The 22,409-nt window shown below is 39.8% G+C and overlaps 1 protein-coding gene across 10 annotated transcripts in view; it reads right to left on the reverse strand.

The window, feature by feature from the left end:
• Positions 1 to 22,409, reverse strand: part of MARK3 (microtubule affinity regulating kinase 3) — a 63,255-nt gene that overhangs the window by 39,705 nt on the left and 1,141 nt on the right. For 8 of the 10 annotated variants that reach the window (XM_074149452.1, XM_074149459.1, XM_074149450.1 and 5 more), the window contains exons 2-3: positions 10,046 to 10,237; positions 4,076 to 4,129 (exon numbers count right to left, since the gene is read on the reverse strand). In XM_074149452.1, the coding sequence (XP_074005553.1) occupies positions 4,076 to 4,129; positions 10,046 to 10,237 (246 nt within the window). The remainder of the gene's footprint in view (positions 1 to 4,075; positions 4,130 to 10,045; positions 10,238 to 22,409) is intronic. The other 2 variants (XM_074149456.1, XM_074149453.1) reach the window with 1 other exon arrangement.

Consider the following 22,409-nt stretch of genomic DNA (forward strand, 5'->3'; position numbering starts at 1 on the left):
AAATTTTTATTATAATTTTAGGTATATAAATACACTTCAGGTTGTGCTCCCCTAGTCAGTCTAAACGTTATGTGTGGCACTGTGACACAGACAGCAACTTTCACAGGGATATCTGCAAGTGCTTGACTTGTATTATGGTCTGTTTCTGATAGAGGAATACAACATAAAACATCATACAACTTCCACACAGAACGCTGAAAAAAGGCTTCCCAGATTTCATTCCCCCAAAACATTATGTGCATCAAGTTCTAGCAAATGAAGTAGTACTTATCACCACACCGTAAAATTCATTGCAAACAGCCAGTTATGATAAAAGCCCACTCATCTGAGGTTCTCTACCACAGGAACACAGAAGGTGGTTTAACATCAGATGTAACATGAAGGTTCTCAATACAGAACATAGACATCTTAGTTTTAGGAACTTACTTGTTATAATGAGACCATAAACACAGACAAACAACTGAAAACAGTGCTTATCATTTTAATTTCTAATACCGAGATGAAAAAACTACTCCCAACTTGTTGAACAGCTCATTTTCCGTCAACAGGAGCTCTACAAATGTTTCTAGGCAAAGACAAACATCCTTAGTCTGCCAAACAAATGGCTTTTAGCTTTGTTGTGGTCTGGTCCTTTGACTGTAAGCCATGTTAGATATGGGAAAAGAATTACATCTAATTAGTGCTGCTAGCCAACAAACTGAGTAACAAAAACCCAGCAAACCAGCAATGGAAGCAGAGACACATACTGAGTAATGATCTTGAATCAATTTTACTTTATTATGCTGACATATCCGAAGCAACAAGGGAGTGGAGGGAAGAAGGACCCATCTTTTAAGCCAAGTCTCCTTGAACACACCGAAAGACAGATTAGAAATGTTCCTGCATTAGCTATTGCAAGAGTTTTGGTAACAAATGATTTTAAAAAATACTGAAATAGTTTGCTAAAAAGCAAGTCAGTACACTCATCAGAGGCAGAGCATATCCTGGACTCCTTACCCCCAGAGCGGGGGGGCTTTCCATGAGATATTGTCCCAAGCCAGCTCAAGCTTTACCTGTGTATTAGGCTACTCCAGAAAACCCCCCACTGAAATATGCCCTGCATATAATTAGGAGCCTCAAGCAGGAAGCCTTTAAACGAGTTTGCCTCAAACAAACCACAATGTGAAAAAAGAAAAAAAATACTTGTTATAAACAGAAAAGCCTGGGCATTTTAAAGTCTCATCCTTTTCTTGCAGTTTTTAAAATACTGATTGAACCGTGGTCAGAAAGGACAGAGTCTATGTTAAAATTGGTGTTTAAAAACTCTAAAAAGCTTTAGCAAAAAAATGGCCCAAACAAGTGGCAAAACATCTGCACATAATGAACAAAACTATTTGGCTGGGGAGCAGGGTTCTAAAAAAAGAAAATGAGAAGTGATTAAGTGCTATTACACGGGCTTGGTAAAAAAAAACCCTTGCATATAATGGCATTGCTAATTCAAAAGAAACAAAAACAAACAAATTTTTTTTTTTTTTGTCTAGGAGGAAGTGAACTACTGTAGCATCAGCACTTGTTTCCAGCGAGGCCAATACTCATTGGAACCGGGTACACAAGTACATTTGTGGAGAACAGTGATTATGACTAACACCACCAGCATGGGAAAAAAGCTCTAAGAATTCCCTTTTCTTTCAAAGCAGGGAAGTACCGCTTACAGTTTCCTCTTCACTAAGCAAGAGTAGCAGAGTAGTAATTGGGTCCTAAAACAACAGTTAAGAGTAGCTGCATGTGGCTACCACAGACTTCCTCAGCAGCAGACAAGAAACCTGACTCTTCCGAAGAGCCGCGCTGCTGAACGTTGGGCTGTCAGGACCGCAGCCGCCCGGAGCTTACTGCGAGGACATACCAAGAATTACTGTTCCAGAAAGCAAAGCAAGCCCTTAACGAGGTTAACTTCTTTCTGGCAGCTGAAGTATCGGTGTGGAAGGCGTAACACAAAGAAATCAGAACCGGCAGCCTTAATCACCATCTGTTTCCCCACCTCGGGAACGAGCAGGGTATGCAGCTACACCGCAGCTGAGACGCTACACACCACACCCTCTTCTCGGCAGGGCCCTTCCCTCCCCACCATACCTCAAATATTTTATCGCTCTCTCCAGAAGTGCAAGATCAGAAGCACTTCCATCTTAAGCTTCCCCTGCATCTACAGGTCGCGTGCGCAGTTGGCTTCAAACACGCTGCTGGGGGAAAAGGGGCAAGGTTTGCAAAAAAAGCCTCGGTAAAGCAAAATTGTTAAGAAACGCATTGTGCGTTCACTCGGCTTACTGTGACAAACAGGCATTTAACCTCAAGGAAATTACTTTCCATTTTTGAATTGAGAACACTGATATATCTCGATAATTTTTTTCCTGTGCTCACGTAACAAACGAGCTTAGGGAGAAGAGCACATTAGCAATCTCACCCCCCAAATTTGATCTGATTCCTACCCTGCTGTTTTGCACTATTCTTCCAGACTCTCATTTAAAAAACCTAGTGGTAGGCAAGACCAATTTACAAATCACACTTTATAACCTAATTTTATAAATTGTAAATAAAAATGAAATCACAACACGAGCGAACACTGAGCAGGCTGAAATCCAGGAACCAAAAGGGCCAACAAGCGCACTTCCAGCTTGTGGCCTTGCCAACTGAACACCTGCGACTTGGGAAAGGTTTGCTTTGTACCTCAATATGAGCTCCAGCTAAGCATTACGGCCCAATCTCAAAACAACACCATTTGGAGGATTAAGATTTTACATACTTGTCTGAAAACACGGCCTCTCTACTTTTCTCTGACTGCTTTTCCCATGCCCTAACCCCTCCCCTTCGTACCACACAGCTTTTGTTTCTCTTCCAAGTGCTTCAAGCATTTAACAATATTTTCAGGTACTCAAAGTTGCCCAGATCTGCCACTCAAATCAACTTTATCTAATCCATCATATTACCTAATTTGCATTTCATTTCCTCCCTGCTTACCCAGAAATTACCAATAACCTCAGGGATTAAGCTGAAAAAAATTCTGAGAAAGCTGGAACCGCTTTTATGTACTTTTACCCAGTCTACAGAGTCAGTAGGAAGCTCCTACCTGCTCAGATGACAGAGCCTTTCTTCTATAGGTTACTCTTTGCCTCTCAACCAAACTGCACAATGGAAGAATTTGTGTGTTTTTCCAATTTACTTTTGCACCATTAATTTTGATAAAAACATCCAGCCGCAAGATCTTTATAGTATTTGTATAAAATCCAAATGTATGTATTCTCCAGTTTACTCTGGTCACGCTATTTCGATTTGTTTGCAGGTAAGTTCTGGGTATTCTCTCGTTCAAACAGAAATATTGCAGGGAGGTTTTTTTTATCAAAGTACTCAAAAGTAAATAAAAAGCCTTTGACAGCAGCACTTAAAAGGACAGGGTTAGAAAAGTCCTAGGTAAAAGTGACATTTAAACGTACTTCCTGCAGGCACTCCAAAGCAGACTGGTTGCTTGATGAAAGAGTAGGATTTATCACTACTTACTAAAATAGATAAGGCGACACAACTCTAACAGCACATTAAACATTTGAGGCTAGAGGGAAGAAACCAGGATAGCCATGCTCCCATTTGTTCCACAAAACCACAGCACCTTTTCTGCTGCAAACTATGTGAAAGGCATAGATACTGCTCGGCCTTCAGTCCAGAGGCAGTATTTTCAAGGCTGGTTTAAGAGGACAGAAGACAAGCTTTGTATTTTTAAAGTTTAACACAGTGACTAGCACAAAGGACACAGGGGACACGATACCAAACCACGAATGTCCTCTCTACAGAGTTCGCTGTGCTCGGGAGACAAAGGAAGTGGCTAACACCACTGTTCTCTCAGTTTACAGCTCTCTACGAGTTCATCTTGAACAACTGCAGCGCTGTCAAAAATATCTGTTACAAAACTAGTTATTAAATACAGTAGTCAGATGTGTGCAAGGTATGCAATGCTTCAGGTTCTCCAGCACAGGCATTCAGGGTTAAAGGAAGGAGGTGGTGACACAAAATGAGTTACAATACAGTTTAAAGATTAAATGTAAAAACCTACCTTTTGTAGACTAGTTGGGTTCAGCTGTGCTTTGTCAATTATTTTTACAGCAACCTAAAGGAAGAGTTCATAATCAGTATTTTCCATATGAACAATGCAGCGTTATTACAAGATGGTCAAATCCATTAACAGAAATGGAAAATATGAAAATTGCACAAAACCCACTCAAGTTTCTTCAGCAAATTATGTAATTATATCTAAACTAAAAATGTTTGGAATTAACAGCCAAAGCGTACTTTACTTCTACTGCAACAAACTAAACAGGAGAGTGGAAAAACCCCTAGTATTTTAAGCGCATTAAGACAAGAAGCTCACTTAGTCTTTTGCTTGACATTAAGACCATCACAATTAGAGTGGAAGCTCCCACACCAGACAGTGCCCCGACAGAGAGCAGCGTGCTACAAATAATATTTACACATTATAATTACACAACAGATTACACAGCACTGGCAGGGCACTGGCAGCTTGTGAAGATGCTTCTAAAAGCAGAGATTTCAGAGCAAATTGAAAGTAATTCCATAGAGATTTTTCAAGAACTAACTTCACCTTTGGAAATTCACTGATTATTTGTGTCAATTTGCTCCCTGGTGATATGAAATGAAGTATCACTTCTGCATTAACAAATACCCATTGGCTACAGTACAAGAAGTTGGGCACATTCATTCTTTTACTGGTTCTAATCTTTTCAGTTAATACTGTAGAGAAATATTAAAGAGCAAAATAAAAATTTCACAAAAGAATCAAAAGAGAAATTCCCTACGGTAACTAGTCAGAACCTGAAGATTTGAGACAATGAACAGGCAAGAGAGATGAGCGTCAGTGCAATGCAATTTGGATACAGGATGAGTTACAACAGGAAATGGGAATCTTTCTAGAATTACATGCCAATTGGTATTTTTCCTTTCTAAATTAGAGACTCAACATACCAGAAGAAACTCTACAGAAGCCAAGGAGATGGTGCCTCTCAAAGAGGCAAGATGCTGCAACTCAGCTGATTATAATACCTCAGGGGTGCAAAGCAAGGGCTTTCAATTCCCCTTGAATTTTTGGCTCAAGCAATAGCTGTTGCTCCTTCCCATGCCACAGCTCCCCATTTCCCTGCATGGCTTTGTGCTATCTTTGCCATCCCGTTAACGTGAGGTTGGCAACATATGGAATAAAGAATATCTTACATCAAAGCAAAATTATATCCCTACATTCAAGTGCAAAAACACAGGGGATGGATCATCATGATGAAGAGGGAAAGAGGGGAACAGTGTTCAACACTTGGGTGCATCACAGAATTATATGATGGATACGGTGTTTTCTGAAACTGAGATTCAAGATTTATTTTGAGCCCTTCTAGATGCAAGATACAAGGAGACGTCACCAAGAAGCCACCTAAGAATACTTTTGCTTTGAGGAGTATTTTCTTCTAAGGAGTGCTCCTGAAATTAAAGATCACTATTTCCTGAGGCAAAATTCCATTGCAAAACCTTGAGAAATCACTTCAAAAATACAAACGAGATAAACATATTAAGCAATAGGTATTTTTATATTAGCAGCTGTGTACAAAACCAAGAAAGATTTTTATCTCTACCTTTATGCCCATTGAACTATTGTCGTGAAGGTAACAAAGATATTCAATTCCTGCAATCTCTTACACATTCATACTAGATGTAGAGTGACCACTGCCTTTGTCAACAGTAGATAACATTATTTGAAGGACACCTGGTGTCCCAAGACTACCCATGCCACAGAAGACAGCCATTTGCTTGGTAAGTGCATTCCACTCAGAAAAAGTTGCACTTGTGTTGAGCTGTACCATTCCAGTCAATCTTTGAAAGACTTAAACTCGTTTCAACCCACAAAGTCTTAAGGTATTGGGTTTCTGCGAAACACAGCTCCCCTCTCACACCGTGTGTTGGTGCCAGATGATCAGAGAGGACCCTGACGCTGGCAAACCCGTGGAGATACAGGGAAGGTACACACCTCGCTCTTCTGAAAGGCAGACTCCCAGGCCTGTTTGGTGCGCTAATTATAGCCTTAAAGGCAGGATGAATTTAGAGAATTCCTACCCACATCAACACTGAGAGTACAATGTGTTAACATTGACTTTGAGAGCTCGAACCCATCATCAGAACAGGGAGCAATTTCAGGTGCCTTGATAAGGTTTCCAAATCACAGGCAAGGGGAACCTGCCCTCCAGAATAGTTTTGACCAGCCTGAGAAAGAAAATCCTCTGTTTTACTAAGCACAGTTAATAAAGCATCAAATTGCCTTCCAAACCAGAAACTTTGCTCTCTTTACACAAAGCGAATCTGGAACAGTTTCAAGTATTGTGTGCTATGGCCAATGCTGGAGGAATGCAAGCCCACCTACACTGTTACACCACTGCATCAGCCATGATATTCTGTGCGAGATCGTTAGTAGAATTAAAATTAACTTCGCTTTCACCATTCACAACAACATGACTTAAAACATTCCCCCTACATGACATGAATGAGGGAGTTAAAGCAATCAGAAGTTGAGACACTGAGCAAATTGGCCAAAATGCTACCATTCAGAATGGTTTCTCCCTCTTAAATTTCACTTTTTCCAAGGAAAGAATAGAAGAAATATGACAATAGATTCCTTGGAGTCAGACTTGGATCCGGAAAGAATCCTGTCTCACTAGGAAACTTCAACTTCTTGGCTATTAACTGAACACATGCCTTTAACGAACAGAAGGATCCATGTATTTTTGGCTATGATTCCAACCACCTTGGTAACAGCAAAAGGTAGTTTTATCTTTTAGATTAATTTTGGCAAGTATGGAGAGCTTGTCAAAGGAAATAACCCTTGATAAATTACAACAGAAAATACATGGCTTAAAACCCAAAGAATTAACAAAAGCAGATTTACAATAAAGACTCTTGGTTTCGAAAAGGCAGGCAGACTACAAATAATACTCTCCTCAGCAGAGGATCTCAAAGGAGTGTGTTTCCAAACAGCGGCTCTGGAGCAGTGAAGCTTAACCCACCCTCCACACCTCTGTTGTGAGCAGAAAGCCACACACTCCTCGGCAGGACAATTCAACCCCCCCCAAGTTAAGCTGATGTTCTCACCACCCTTTCTGTAATTTGAGGCTGGGCTCTCATCATATATCCTGCGGACACACTAAAGATGGAAACGAAAGAGTCCTGGAACTTACTCCAGCTGGAAACACCAAAGCTGTATCTCAAGCAAGAGGAAAATTCATGGGGAAGGACTCCAGATGTAAGGAGATGAGCAACTACCCTAAAAGAATGCTTGAACAAACATACCCTCCTCCCAAGAAGTAACAGAAAAGTGCTGATCTGTTGCATGATTTAGAAGTTAATCAGGGCAGAGATATAAAGCAGAATTGCCATAAAGTAAAACTGAACTGGGCACTTAAAAGGACATTAAGAATAGCCACATAGATAACGAGAAGGTAAGTAGGGTTCAAACACAGCAAGGATATAGTAGAAATGAAAACTCATTGACGTGTAACTCCCGAAACTAAGCATTTTATTTTGGATTCTGGTACATAAGATGGAAAAAAGAACAGGAACTAAGACAGGACAGCCAGGAGGAATGAGTGTGTAAAGCAGCAAATCACAAATTCAGGAAGATGAGTGCCGTCTGGCTGAGGTCAGACTTAGAACATTATCCCGGAATTATTAAGAGTGGCAGGTTTAAAGAAAAAAAAAAAAAGCAAAAAAAAAAAAGCATTCTTGTAGCACAGATTTCTAACACCTATCAAGAACAAAATGTCAGCACAGGTTTAGAAGTTATCAAACTTTTTTTTTTTTTTTCCCCAGGAGAGCCAGTTACCACAGAATTCTTGAGCTCAAAACTTGCAGGGAAAAAATAGGGAAACAGACAAAAGGGTTAAATGCAACAGATTTTCCTACAGTTAATTGTGCCCTATGGAAACACACAAGATATGACTATCTAGACTACTGTAAAGCCTCATCTAGGAGGATGCATGGAAATTATTGAACTAGATAAGCTGAAATGTGCACAGAGCTTTTTTAATTAAAAAAAAAAAAAAAAAGAAGTCTAAAGAGGTACCAGGAGTTTTTCAAGGACAAGAGTTGGGACCAATCCTGTTTAGTATCTCTATCAGGGGCTTTGGCACAGGAAGTCAAACCAGAATGATTAAGTCTGTTGAAGGAGTTAAGAGGCACCATCAAATACAATGGAAAACTGATATAAACAACCTTGGACATGAGTTTGCAAAGAAAAAGTGAGATTCAACAAAGTACAAGGTGCTGCTGCTGATCACAACCAAAACACATCAATGTCACAGCCATGAAAAAGGTTAGCACAATCTAAAGATTAATTGGATAAATACTTCTGCAAGGGTACGTTGATGACACTGGGGAAATTGTTATCCAGAATACTGTGAAGAATTCTGGTCACACACATCGAAAATATGTAACTATTATCAAGAGATCACCTAGCAAGAAGAGAAACTTTTACTCATCTCTCCTACAAAGAAAAAAAAAAAGTTTAAAAAACCTTCAAGATACTTTTATAAAACTAGCATTCAAAGGAATGCCCCTCATTCTAGGCAGCCAGGACCAATGGCCACGACCCGGAACGTATTTATGCTCTGAACTGATTCAATGACATCTAGTCAGAGTTAAAGAAACTTAATACTTAAATCTTTCCAAATTTGGCCAAAGATTTTACACTTTCACTTTATTTGTTGAAATTTCAAACAAAAATAACTGTCTGTTGAGCTCTGGTTCATTATGTGCAAGTAAAAGAAAATGTAGTTTAATTTTTGCAAAGCAACGTGTGACATGATACCTATCTCCAAATCCTATATCTATAATAATAGCAAAGAAATACTAACCAAGTACTTGCATTTCCTGTGTTAAGTATCAGTAAAAAGAGAAGGGAACTCAACTGGAAAGCAGTTAACCAAAAACTTTGTCTACAAACATGCACTAACTTTAACACCAGAAGACTACAGCTGATCACCAGAACCGTCAGTTAAAAAAAAAGTAACAATAAAAAAAAATCCCTCCCAACAACTCTTGCAAAATGATGTTCCCTCTGTTCCTCATAGTGCTACTGAACTCCGTATTAGCTCAGAAAAAGTAAATTCTTTTAAAGCATTGCAGTCAGCCAGAGAGCCTTCTAAAAGTCCTTGCCGGTATCGGCAAATATTTACTTCATTAGACAGGTCTGGCAAGAAAAAGTCAACAAGGTGTTTCTCCCTCTTTCAGTACATAGAGTTGCTATTAATAAAGCAGCACCAAGAAACACCTTCTTGTAACAAGCAAACAGGACTAGAGCTCACCAAATCAGAACCCTCATTAAGTGCAAGTTATTAATTACATTGTAATGGCATGCAGAAACTAATTATGGAGCTGAGTTAGACACTATGAAGAGATAGAAGAGGAAGCTTGCCTACGCCAACACCGAGTGACACACAAACCGGCTCTGAACAAACTGCGGTGTCTTCCCAAAGCTTCCAAGCACTGCAAAACACTGGCAGAATTCCTGGGAGATACATTGCTTTGGCAAGAAAATACTGCATTTGGGCTACTCAGACCACAATCAAGAAGATATATTAGTTCTCATTCCTGACATCCCCTCCAATACAGCATTGAACTGTGCAGCACAGAGACACCAAGAGGCAGCCTTTCCAGCAAGCTTATTTAATTGCTATATATTGAGCCCTTTTTTTGCGAATGGAGGATTTAGCAGAGAATTCCAGTAGCAAACCTGAACCCAATTTAATGGACAGCGACTTGTCAAAAATGCAAATTTAAGAGACCATTTTCCAGATAAATTGTTTTGTAATCATTACTAAAAAAGAAAAAATACAGTTCTCCATTTCTGTAGTTTTCTACATCAGTGGCAGTATCTCTAGTAAAATGTGCTAAATGTTCACAGACTTAGATGATGCTATTCTAAGACAACCTTCACACCTACTGCAATTCACTACTGTTTACACCCATACTACTTTACCTCTCTGCCAGTTAGGATGTGCCTTGCCAGTTTTACTTTTGCAAAATTCCCCTTTCCAATCGTTTTAAGGAGTCTGTAATTTCCAATATTCTGCTGCTCATCCGTGCAGGAAGCTATAGAGCTCCTGCAGCGAGCTCCAGAGCGCCCAGTTCGAGAGGAAACTTCCTGCCGTCCATCTCCATGGGATGCATGCTGCAAGAAAAACACACACAGATAAGGCTGAGAAATAAAGACAAAACACATCAATGATGAGAAGTATACAACATTCAAAAACGTTAGCGACTCCTTTGAAGAAACCTTCAAAGGATCCAACACGAACTTCAGATTCACGTTGAACTTTGCTCTCATGGGAGACAACAGAGGCTCCCAGTTTATAACACAATTTCCATTTCATCCCCTGGTAAAGAGCAAGTGGAACATCACCTAAACTGCAGCAACAGTTGAGCATTTTTGTAACCTACATGGACTGAAGAATCGGTTCTGAAACACGGAGGTATTTGATACTATTTCTTATTTGCATTACTGTGCCTAACTAGAGCAGGAAAGCCTTTGGAAAGGAGACATGGACAAAGCTTTTCCAAAAGGACACACAGTAAAATGTTCACCCTTATTGGACAGTTTAATACTACTGATAAAATAATAAAAGGTGGTTGTTGTTTTTTTTCTTTCATATTAGACTCCTGTTCCTACAAAGCCTCACAGCCTGGAAGGCCTGGAGAACAAGGGAAGCAATCTTACCTAACGTATAGAAACCTCAGATATTAATAGGCTGAGCACCAGTTACAAAGACCTGAGATACTGTCTGAAATCTGTTTTCACTCAGTTTCCCTGAACAGCTATTAACTGTAAAAATGAATGGGTATATATCATATCTATAATAGTCTTTATTCATTAGATGCCATGGTTAAGATAACAGTAAAGTCTTTTTCATTTCCTGATAGCCTGTTTATGAAAGAGACTAAGGGACTGCTCACGTCCCTTAGATCTCAACTCATAGTTGAGGTCTATGTACCAACTTCACTAATTAAAGCAGTAGTTAGAAATGCTCAGTAGTCTGCAAATGTGGAACAAATGTCTGGCTAAACAGAAGATGACACACTAAGTTCACAGTCATCCCAGAAATCCCAGATCTTGCTCTTCTACTACTCCTCTTGCTGAAACCCAGCAGGAACAACTGAAAATCTGGCATTACAGCAACACTGTCTGAAAATCACTGCAGCAAAAGGATGTGAGATCATAACTCAAGAGCTAACAACCATGGTAGAGGCACAAAGGAACAAATCCACGCTTGCATGACAGTAGGCCAGTTTCACGCTCTGTTTAATAACCTGACATAACCTTGTGACCATATACTCTGGCATCTTAAGCTCCTTGGTTTGTTAATTTGAGTGCAACAGCTGTGATCCAATTATTTTTAAAAACACACTCATTTCATTTAAGAAATATTACCGATAGTCTACAGCAGGTCTTGGAAAGTTGTTTCAATAGTTACTACTTAACACACACACACGCTGTGGTGCATATAATGTTTTAGTATCAATCTGGCTTTAGCTTTTCTGTACTGCCGGACCACTGGTTTATCACTAGATTTGTACTTCCCATATAGGTACTTAAGTACTATCATCACATTACTCCTTCACTTAATAAGATATATGTGTATATATATTGAACTGCAAGAATGACTAAAGACAAGAAAACATTTCTCATAGTTCTCTTCAGAACCCTCTCTTATTTTTCCAAGATCTTTTTGTGGGGCTTATGCTAGAACTGGACATGCCATATAACCAGTAGGTGCACCAGAGATCGCATCTTCTGTTCAACACTCCACTGATTTTACATGGACAGAACTAGCCCTTCTTGGCAGAAGACCATCTGTATCTGGCCATCCAACATGGACTCTAACTCTTCTTTAAAATTACTGCTTCCCATTCCCTTACCACGCATGATGACTTTCATTCCTGGTTCCTTAAATACACGATCTTATATTTGGCTAAAGTGAAACGCAGAATTTCCTTACATGCAGGTTATTACATGTTCTTGATGACTGGCCCATCCTGTCCTATTTAACATTCGTGCAATCTTTATCCTAGTTTTCAGGAGCAGTAGCATACACTTCTTCCAAATCACTAATAAATGACGTAGGAACAAGAAGTACACCCGTAACAAGATCCAGTAAAAATTCAACGCTTGATAACAATTCCTTGTTCTCACTAATATCTCAAGACCCATAACAACTAGGTAACTATTTATCAATCAATAATTCTCAAGGAAAGGAAGGACAAGACTAGTGTCCCGGTTTGAAACAACTAGTTACTCAGCTGAAGGAACTACTACAGCCAGGGAAATCCTGTATCAGCAATTTCACTATTTTGCATGCCCTGAACACCAGGCTGGTGCTGGTTGTTCAGACTATCTTATTTACCCTGCATATACTGCACAGCAATGCCAATCCTCTATACTTCCCCGACCTTCAACTTCTAACAAACCCTGCAGCACACAACACAGAGAACTTCTCCGTCAGCTCCTTTGGTACCTTCAAGTGTCAAGTTATCCAGACCAGCTAGAAAAAAGCAGCAACTGCTGATGCTAGATGTTAACACCCTCCTACACTGCTACCCCCAGCATCAGGAACCAGGATGCTCTGTACAGGGCCACAAGGATGTTTCTTGGCTATATTAGAGGAAGGCTCACTTTTACTTCAAGTACAGCATCCCAGGAATACAGCTGAACTACTTACATTGCACTACACTGAGCTGATAACCTACCTCGGAAAAAGAAGTATATCAGCACTATTTAGACACAGCCCTTTCACAGCTGGGCACACGTGGCACAGGAACACAAATGGCTTCAGCAAGAGCCAGCCCACCTACAGGCAGGGCTTATTCCAGGCTCCCCAGCAGACACGTTCCACAAGTAGGTTGCTTTTGAACCCCACAGGTGAGACTGAAAACAGTGTATCTGCATCTGTGCTGGTCTGTGCCTGAACTAATGAACTATGTTAAACCTGAGCTAGCTTATGAGGCAGGTGAGATGCGGGCATCGGGTACCATGTATTCCCAAACCACAGAACCTGTGTACGGGTTATTCACAACTGCATCTTACTCATATCCCACTTTATATAAACAATATTAGGTAAAAGAAAGATTCCACTAACAAATTCTATTCCACACAGTAAACCCCCCAGTAAACATATCTTGAGAGCTTCACTGTCCTCTGTTTAGGAATGACTTCTTGTGTCCTATCATTTTTTTTCATGCTTTCTAGCTTTACACTTAAAGGGAGGAATTAACAGCTGTGAACTTATTTGGACAAGTGTTGATAAATTTAACACTATCTCCTTGTATGGAGGTTTGCATTTCCACTCTAACCCAGATTATTTCTTTTCAAGAAAATGACCTATTTCAGATGTGGTTTTTGAATATCAAGTTGAATGTTCCTAAGCATTTTAGTTATCTCCACTGACTTGCTCATAGTCGTGTTTTGCTCTGTGGAAATCTGTCCATTTGCAAGCACATCTCATTTGGACTTTATTTCACTTCACATAAGCAAATCTATCAGCAAGTCCTTCCTCTGTCAAATACAAGATTATTATATCAAACAGAACAAAAGTGTTCTAAAAAAACTTCAGAAAACAACTTCCCAGTTTCAACATGGATTTTCTTTTGCTTATGGGGATGAAGAAAGAAGAGGGCTTGGTAGCATACAGTACTAAAAGGCATAAACTCAAAACAGAGTACAAGTGCTTCTCCCACCCAAACAATTTTCAAGAAGCCATGATAGGTAGATGGGAAGCTAAATGGTGTAGGCAAAAAGTAAAAACATAGATGGTCTAGGAAAAGTTCAAATCAGGCATTGGCTTGTATAGCATTTGGCTGTATTCAGCTACTTCACAGGGTAGTTTCCTCAGCAGCTACTTTGATGCAACCAAACCATCATCACAGACTAACAGCTCCAATCTCAGCCTGGAGAAATAGCAACAGCATCCTCTGCTCTAAATTGAGATGCAGGTTATTTGTCTTTTCCCAAGCAGACCCTCAACTCCACGGATTTTGCTTCCTTCATCCCTCGACCTCCAAAGATTCTGTTCAGTTTCAGGCTTCTTTTCTAGGTCCACATTTATATGGCTTCAATAAGAAAGGGGGTTTGTCTTAAAAACATAAGATTTAAAACAAGCATGCATTTATTTGTAGTAATTTTCCATACATTGTGGTAGGTGAACTGTATCTCCTGGAAGTTCATTTTGTGTAAGGGTTAACACTTGTTCATGACACTCCCCATGGCTGAGGGATTCCCAAAATTCATGCAAAGGAAGACCATTATACTGCAGATTGGGAACTGAAGCAAAGAGAGTGGACATTTTGTGTGGCTTCAGGCTAGCCGGAGTCACCACCTCTTTTAAAAGAAATGCCTCCTGAAATCCACTCATGGCAAGACAGCACTTTCTTCCATATCTTGGCATGCATCAGGTTCCATTTCAAAATCTTTTACATACTTTAGAGAGGTGGGTTTTTTCACATAGAAGGAGGGTTCTCAAAAAAACTACCCATCTTCAAGCCAACAAGACAACCTCTCTCATAAAAAAAATTAAATAAATAAAGTAGCATTCTCTCCTCCTCCCCCCAGCCCCACCCTGGTGTTACTCAACCCAGAAGGAAATGGAATAGAACATCTCCACTCGTGGGAGACCTTACTGAGAGGGAGGGACTGAGCCTAAGACCAACTATATTTGGAACACGATGTAAAACCCACCTTTTCGCAAAAGCCTTCCCCCAATGATGAGCCGACATCCTTTCATAGCCAGATAATGATTAGCATGAAGAGAAAGAAAAAGAAAAGAAAAGAAAGTAAAAAGCAAATGAAGTATGAAGGTGCCGGTAACTGAAATCTTTTTGGTAGATGTTAGCTTTATCCAGCATCTGTATGATTAGAGATATCTTAACATTCAGAGCATTAGAAACACACAGGGCAGAGGCTGACTAGTATCAAAGTTCTTATACTGCTTAAGAAGGTGCCAACAGCTGAGAAAAATCTGGAAGAGACAGAATCTGATATCCATTTGAAGAGCTGAAAAACAGTAAGAAATTAGAATGCTCAAGACCTGCAAAAATCCATGTTTATTTACAGTAAGTAGGAAGCTTTCTTTCTAAATCAGGGAGGACAAATGGTATCAACATATTTTTAAAAACATTTATTTTATACAAAAGTGAAAACTACCTTCTCATCAGCCAAATGATCTAATAAAATGTAATCTTACAAAAGTCTCTAGGAATGCTTATTACCTTAGCTGTTACCTCATCTTTGTATGAAATACTATGAACTGGTATTATAGAATTTATTGGAAAGCTGTAAGACCAGTAACAACCACGATAGCCTCATTCGATTCAGCATTTTTAATTATAATAAGAAAAAAACTGTGCTTAAAGCCTATCCATAAAATGTTAATAAACTGAACATTCCAGGGCATGATGAACATTTGAGACACTAAATTGCTTCATTACCCTAACCTGGGCGCACAACATATAAATACATGGTCATTTCTGGCTATGCGCTCTCCTCCAGCACTCTTGTTTATAGAAAAACTTATCAGGAAACACAGTTTTTTAAAACACAAAAATATTTTAAATGGAACAAGTGAAGGCAAATTTCACTGCAGCCCTTCCTAACAATGGGTTTATTTTATTTCCTATTTATCATTAACATCTTTAAGAACATATAGACTGCTGAGTACTTCCCAGTGTAAGAAAAAAAAGGTTAGCCCTAAGGATATTCACAGAGGTAGGTAGTGTCTTATTGTGTGGATAAATCCATGAAACAGCACAGTAGGGCATCCTGCGAATGCTGACGAAGGAATTCTACTGGAAAGTCAAAACACAGACTCACAGTTCTGGCAACCACCAAGAGGTGTCACAGCAAACACTCAACCACAATTGTCTATATACCAGTTACTGCTCTGGGAATCCCTATGTCATCATGTATTATAAAATATTACATTATTTTTTTACATTATAAAATAGGAAGACATCAGGTGAAGATGTCCTGTACTTGTCCTGATTTTACTTCCCTCCTACTGCTGACCAGGGCACAAATCAGAACATGGAGAAAGGCGGATTTTGTCAGACCCAGTATGCCCGTGCCAATGTTCCAGCACATATAATTAAAAGGCAGTTTTTAGATTAACTAGCTACATAGTCACTCTTAAGGGTGAACAGTCACATCTTCCATCTCATAACATTTTAAACGCTGTCCTACAAAGAAAAATTCTATCCAAAATGAAGTTATCAATCCACGAAGGCAGATTTATTCACTGAAGCATGATACAGTCCTACCATTATGGATGCTGAGATCGAGTGGAACAGAGAGGGTTAGAGCTCAGCAGGGGAGACAAACAGACCTTCTGGAAACACATTATAGCTGGTAAAGGAGAGAAAACACTAATTTTGATGCTTCCATTGTCAAAAGGTGAAGAACTCACCACGCAATTCTCAGCCTACCGTAGTACTCATTTATTTAACTGGTATGACACTTCATGAAAACGAGTGGCTAGTTTAATTAGGTCATATTTGTCAAACAACCAGTTTAAAGGGAGATCCTGAAGAGTAAATACAAGCTTTAGCACACACAGGCTATACGTCTTGACATACATTCCTAATGCACCCTAACCTCAGGGAGAAGGGTGAAATAAAGGAAAAAAACAGGAGTAACAGTCGGCACGCTCACAATTCTGGCCACAGACCTGCGGTGGGAAGAGCTAATGACAATTGCACCGTCACCCTGAAGATCAGAGCAGGAGAGCACCGACAGCAAAGCAGTAACATCCTCCAGTGAAGGAAGGATGCTCCCCTTGGGGGACATACAGGGTCTGGCTCAGGAGTCCTCTCCTCGTGTCACCACCAAAGCCTCTGCTGAGGTATTTGACATTACTTGGTTCGTACTCTATACGCTGTATGAAAGAGTGAACCTGTAACTCTATGATTAGCACCGAACAACACAACAGTGAAGAAATCCTGCTTATATAATCAAAAAGATAAGTCTGGTGCTGGTTAGAAAAACTTTTTAAAAGCTCTTTTGTTGCTTCACATTATCAAGATCTGACATTCATCATATCTTTCCAGCCAAAGTTTCTTTACTGGTGATTAAAATGGATATTTATTGACATCAGCCTGGGGAATTATAGCTGAAGAGCCAACCATATTCTATTCTTCATCAACAATACTGCCAACTAAGTTGTTTCCAGAATGATCGCTGTCGGTAATTACATGCTAAACAAAAAAAAAAAAAAAAAAAAAATCCTCACAGTTGGTTTTCAAAGACCACATTGAGCTTGCAGATAGAAAACTTTGTTTAGGCTTTAACCCTGCAGGAACAAATTTTATTTGAAAGTTAATTTTTGTTTATATGTATATATACACACACACAGAGCTCAACAAGTTGCTGCTTTACAGGCCAAGAATTCTTCTTAACCCAAGGGTTTCATCCAGGAGACTGACAGGAGTGTTACCACACAGTACCCTTTCAGGTTTGTGTTTTAAGAGCAATAAGCATCTATTCATCATACGTTCTAAAGATGTTTAGTGGCAGGTGATCTCCACGCTAAGCAGAGCCAACCTTGATATGCCATGAGCCTTAAAAAAAAAAAAAAAGTGACCTCCATTTTTGATCTGGCTGACATCCATGAGGCAGCATTACTTGCCTGAGAAGAGGAGGAAGTTGCAGACACATGCTACTTATATATCATCTGAAATGGAGATCTGGAGAGACAAATGCCTCCACTCTTAGAATTCCTTTGACTTGAGTCACCTGAGACATGTAGTCAACAGGAACTGTCCGCTTACATCAACGCGAGAATGTCTTTCAACTAAAATGGAGAATCGAGCAGGTAAGGATATTAGGTGAGCGGTTAAGAAAGCCTAGGAAGAAGTCTATGGAATTTAGGGTACTAAACCCCTTATTTCCTCTTGTTTATTTTCTTTCAATAATTTCTGTAGTTGTGTTCTGTTTTTCAGGCTGCTATTTCTAAAGCCACAATTTAAGTCACATTCAGTGGTGCTAATAAAATAGATGAACTAAGTCTGACTTTTTAACAGCTTCTGGAGTAAGGTCCTGTAGCTTAGTTCTTCTAAGTTACTGAAATAATGAAAAAAAGGATAAAAAGAAGTACATTTCCAGGCGCAGAACACCACAATTTGTGAAAGGTGCACCACCGCAGTTAGATATCTCTTTGCAGTTGTGGCACAACTCAAGTTACCTTAGGCGCAGCACACCTAGGGCTTCGATTGCCTTAAATCAAACCAAACCAAAAATAGTAAGAAGCATTTCTAGCCTTTCCCACCTGAACTGGACATTCCCATCCTCTCCCTCTGTGTATTTGCAGCCATGCAGAAGGGGGATAAACCCCACTTTCCTTAAGGATTCGATTGAGTTGGGTCAGAGCACTGAGCAGGCTCGTCATACAGCCCAGCAGTAATTAGTGCTGGCACAAACCCCGGGTGGGGAGAGGTGGCCACGGCTGACACCCCCAGCAGCCTCCTGTCAGCTGGAGCCGACAGTGACGCCGAAATGATTAAACGACATGGCACAGGCTGTTTAGCAGAGCTGAAGAATGAAAACTCTCACTTCAAAATGGGAAAATACTAACAGTCAATGGCTGACTCGCAAGACCACACAACCTAAGCGAGGTATTTTTTGAGTACAAACACAGTACTGGACCTGTCAGGCATCCCAGGCAGTAAGAAACGCACAAAAAGCATTTTCCTGCTCTGTGAAAATTTGGAATAAAAAAAAAAATACATCCCAGGTGAACTCCTAAAACATATTTTATTTCTGGTTATTTTGCCACCTTCACCTAATTTATTTCAAACCAGACCATTTATGACAACTTATGAAACAACTATGAAAAAAATGGAAGAACATAGAAGGTCCACGTAGAAGAAAATCTACCAGAATTCTTGGCCACTGGCACGCTTCCCTCCTCAGCCCTTTCTTTAAAAAAAAAAAAAACAAAACAAAACAGGGTTTCACACTACGGAAGAAAGCATTCTGATTACAGATCTATCTGTAATAGGAGAAGACTGATAAATAATATATAGATTAATGTGAGCTTGCATATTGTCTGCAGATGCTCTAATGCATTTCACAGCTAATTGGTAATAAATCAAGAGGTACCGCACTAACCTTCACAGTATCTTAAAAGTGTTTTTTTGAACCTAACCCTGCTGTTACTAAACCTTTTTTAAATGAAAAAAAAAAATAAATGAGATACTTTTGCTGCACAGAATCCATTTGTATAGGCTTGTACCAGCACAGTTGCCATCACACTGGTACTTTTCAATAGCAAATTTTTCACATTAGGCACAGTCATGGAGATAAGAGTATATTTTAGTCTCGCTTTTCCTCAAATTACTTACATTTTTTAATTCAGATTGGCCTGCAGTACCAACATACTCAAAACAGTTACCTTTTTCCCCCAGAAACACAGCTGTGCAATGGACACAGAAGTTCAAATTAAATGGTTTAGTCTAAGATTTTTTCTTTTCCATTTCACGTTCCTAAGAATAAAAATCCACCAATCTCCATATCAGTTGTGTTTCCTTTTTCTACCTACAGTTCTCTATCATCTTGCCACTCTTTGGGGATTTTTTTTAAATGCGTATTTGTCCTACTCTCCACAATCTTGTTTCTTCTGCTCCTATTTCTTTGTCACTTGTTGTCCCCCATCCTGCCATATGCACATTCCTCTGTGCTTCCTCTTTACCTTTTGTTTTCCACCATCTACCTTCCTTTCCCATTGTGTTTCCATATTCTTGCCTCCACTGTCTTCTCTCCCTTCCTCCTCTTCACTAGTAAAACAAGTTTACTCATTCTTCTGTCACCTACAGGTCCTTCATCCATGTCTACCTTGTCTCCCAGGTTTAGATGAAGGTTTCTGCTGCCTTTGTTGCTTTTTCTCCACATGCAGGACATAATTCTGAAGAAGACAGGAAAGATCTGCTCCTCTCCTTCACTTCTGTCCCCTAAGCAGCTGGCAGCCATCGTTGCACAAGCCATGGCCAGCAAGGGGCTGCTCCACCTTTGCGGTGAGAAGCCAACTCATCACAGGCCAACAGCCAGCTTCCAACTGTTCAAGTGTGAAGTTCCTGTGATCACAGATCATCTGGGATGCCTTTCCTCTCAAAACCAGGTGACTCGGAGCCAAATTCTTTAATCTCAAAGGCACTAAAGGCTTGATAGCTGTGAGTGGCTTTTGGGGAAAGTCACTGCGACAGTATTTCCACTTCAGCAGTACACGCATGAAGTGTCTCGATAAGAAGTCATATACACTGCCTTAAAAAAATCCCAACTAAGTACTGACAATTAGACCTTGTCTATTCAACAGAAGTTGCCAACCACTGAGCGTGGTTAACTGCAAGAACAGACAATGATAATTTACGCTCACCGTCATTCTGGAGGCTAACCCCATTTCCAAAACTGCAAGTATAGGCATGGAACCGCTACGATCAGCACGCTTCAACCAGATTCAACACCAGCCAAGCCTTTGTCAGCAGTGGTAACCTTCCAAGTAGAAAGAAGGCATTAAGGGGGTCCACAACCATGGCCCAAAGGCTGGCTGGATACCTTGGCACCTCTTAAGCCTCTTCCCACCTGAGCTTCCATGAGACCTATGAATATTAACTAATTAAGACTTTTCTTATGTGAAAGAGAATCAAGGGCTCGATTTACCTCCCAACACAATACGGCCAGCTTTGGGGTGGAAGAACAGTTAGTTGAAGTATCAAAATTGTTACATTTGGTATTAAAAAAGGGACCTGGCACTCATAGCTGTAGGGGTAATTCAGACAGTCTAAATGTCAGATTTAAATTTAGTTTTAAGTAAGGCTTTTTGGTGAATTTCTAGATGGCCAGAACATGAAAGACAGCTTCTCGAGGGATACGGAATTGTACTGGAGGGGTTGGTTCAATGGATTTGGCTCCCTGCCAGTACCACTACCTACAGGTATTTCTGTGGTCACCAACCCAGATTACAGCAGTTGAAAGATACGCCTTAATCTAAACCTAAGGCAATTAATCTGCAAGAAAGACAATCCCCGTATGTTAAATTATGAAGATTACTAAAGAGAAGTACTAGACCAATATTTTGAAGTGAGAACAAGGTGCCTTAAGTGGAAGACATGTAAAAATCTAACGTCAAGTGCTAAAACACACAGCTTGTGAATAATGTACTTCCTCGAGCACATACTAAGTCTTTCCACCGTTAAGTTATCCATAGCAGAGTTTGAATCAATTACAGTAGAGAACCTGATCTGAACACTTCCTAAAATGATTTACTAGGTGGCCTCCATAAATATACGTGGGGCTTGAAAACCTCAGTCAGGTTTGCTTATAGACTAAAACAATTAACCAAATAAGCTTTGTATAGTATTTTGTAGAGTATACTACAACTTCAACTCTCCCCATGGCATAGGAAGGGCCGCATAATATTTTAATTATTTTCTTCCAGAAGGCAGGAAGCTCATTGAGATTTTACAACCAAATATGCTTAGTTGGCTTTTTGCTCAATTCAGCCCTTAGCCTGCAGGTTGCATCTAGTGCTAAAACAAATAAAGATCACAGAAGTTAGAAGTGCCTATTATGTCAATAAAATCTAAATCCCTAGTAATGCAGTAATTGTTCCATGCAGCATGTTTTCTAACACTTTGTCTGGTCTTGTTTTAAACAATGGGACTACCATCACTTTTCTTGGACTATTTATGGTCTGGAACAATCCAACAGTTTTTCCTGATCTTTAACCAAAGTTTCCACTTTTTATGCCAGTCCAAAACACAAGCAGTCCTCATTAAAAAAAAAAAAAAAAGCCTGCTCTGTCAAGCCTAGCATCTGTCTTCTAAAGAATATCAGATAGCCTTTACAGAAAGCTGAATACAAAGTTCACTAATCGACTCATTTTAGACTACGGTGACTGACAACTCCCTTCTGTTTATCATCTGGGGACGTGTCAGAGCCTATGTAGAAAAATGGTTAGACAGGATACACTGGGATCAAGTAAGTTTTAACTTAAAAGAAATACAGCTCCTCTCTGCAGAAAGGGAGTCTCCTGCTGAGCTTCGTTTGTGGCTATCTGCTCGTGTGGTAGGACTACTTTTCTTTCCTTTCTTCCTTTACCATATGACCTGTGTGATTGTTAATACAGTCTTTGACTCAATCTCGTAAATAAAATGTCCTAGACCCTGGCTTTGTTACGGGAAAAAAAAAAAAAGGGGGGGGGGGGGTGTGGAGTATGGAGGGGAGAAGGAACAGGCTCCCTTATCTGGAAGATAATTCCAATAAAGAAACCCTTTTAATGTCATCCGAACAGGTGACTAGTCTAACA

This window comes from Numenius arquata, chromosome 6, assembly GCF_964106895.1.
Source record: "Numenius arquata chromosome 6, bNumArq3.hap1.1, whole genome shotgun sequence".
NCBI classification, from domain to species: domain Eukaryota; kingdom Metazoa; phylum Chordata; class Aves; order Charadriiformes; family Scolopacidae; genus Numenius; species Numenius arquata.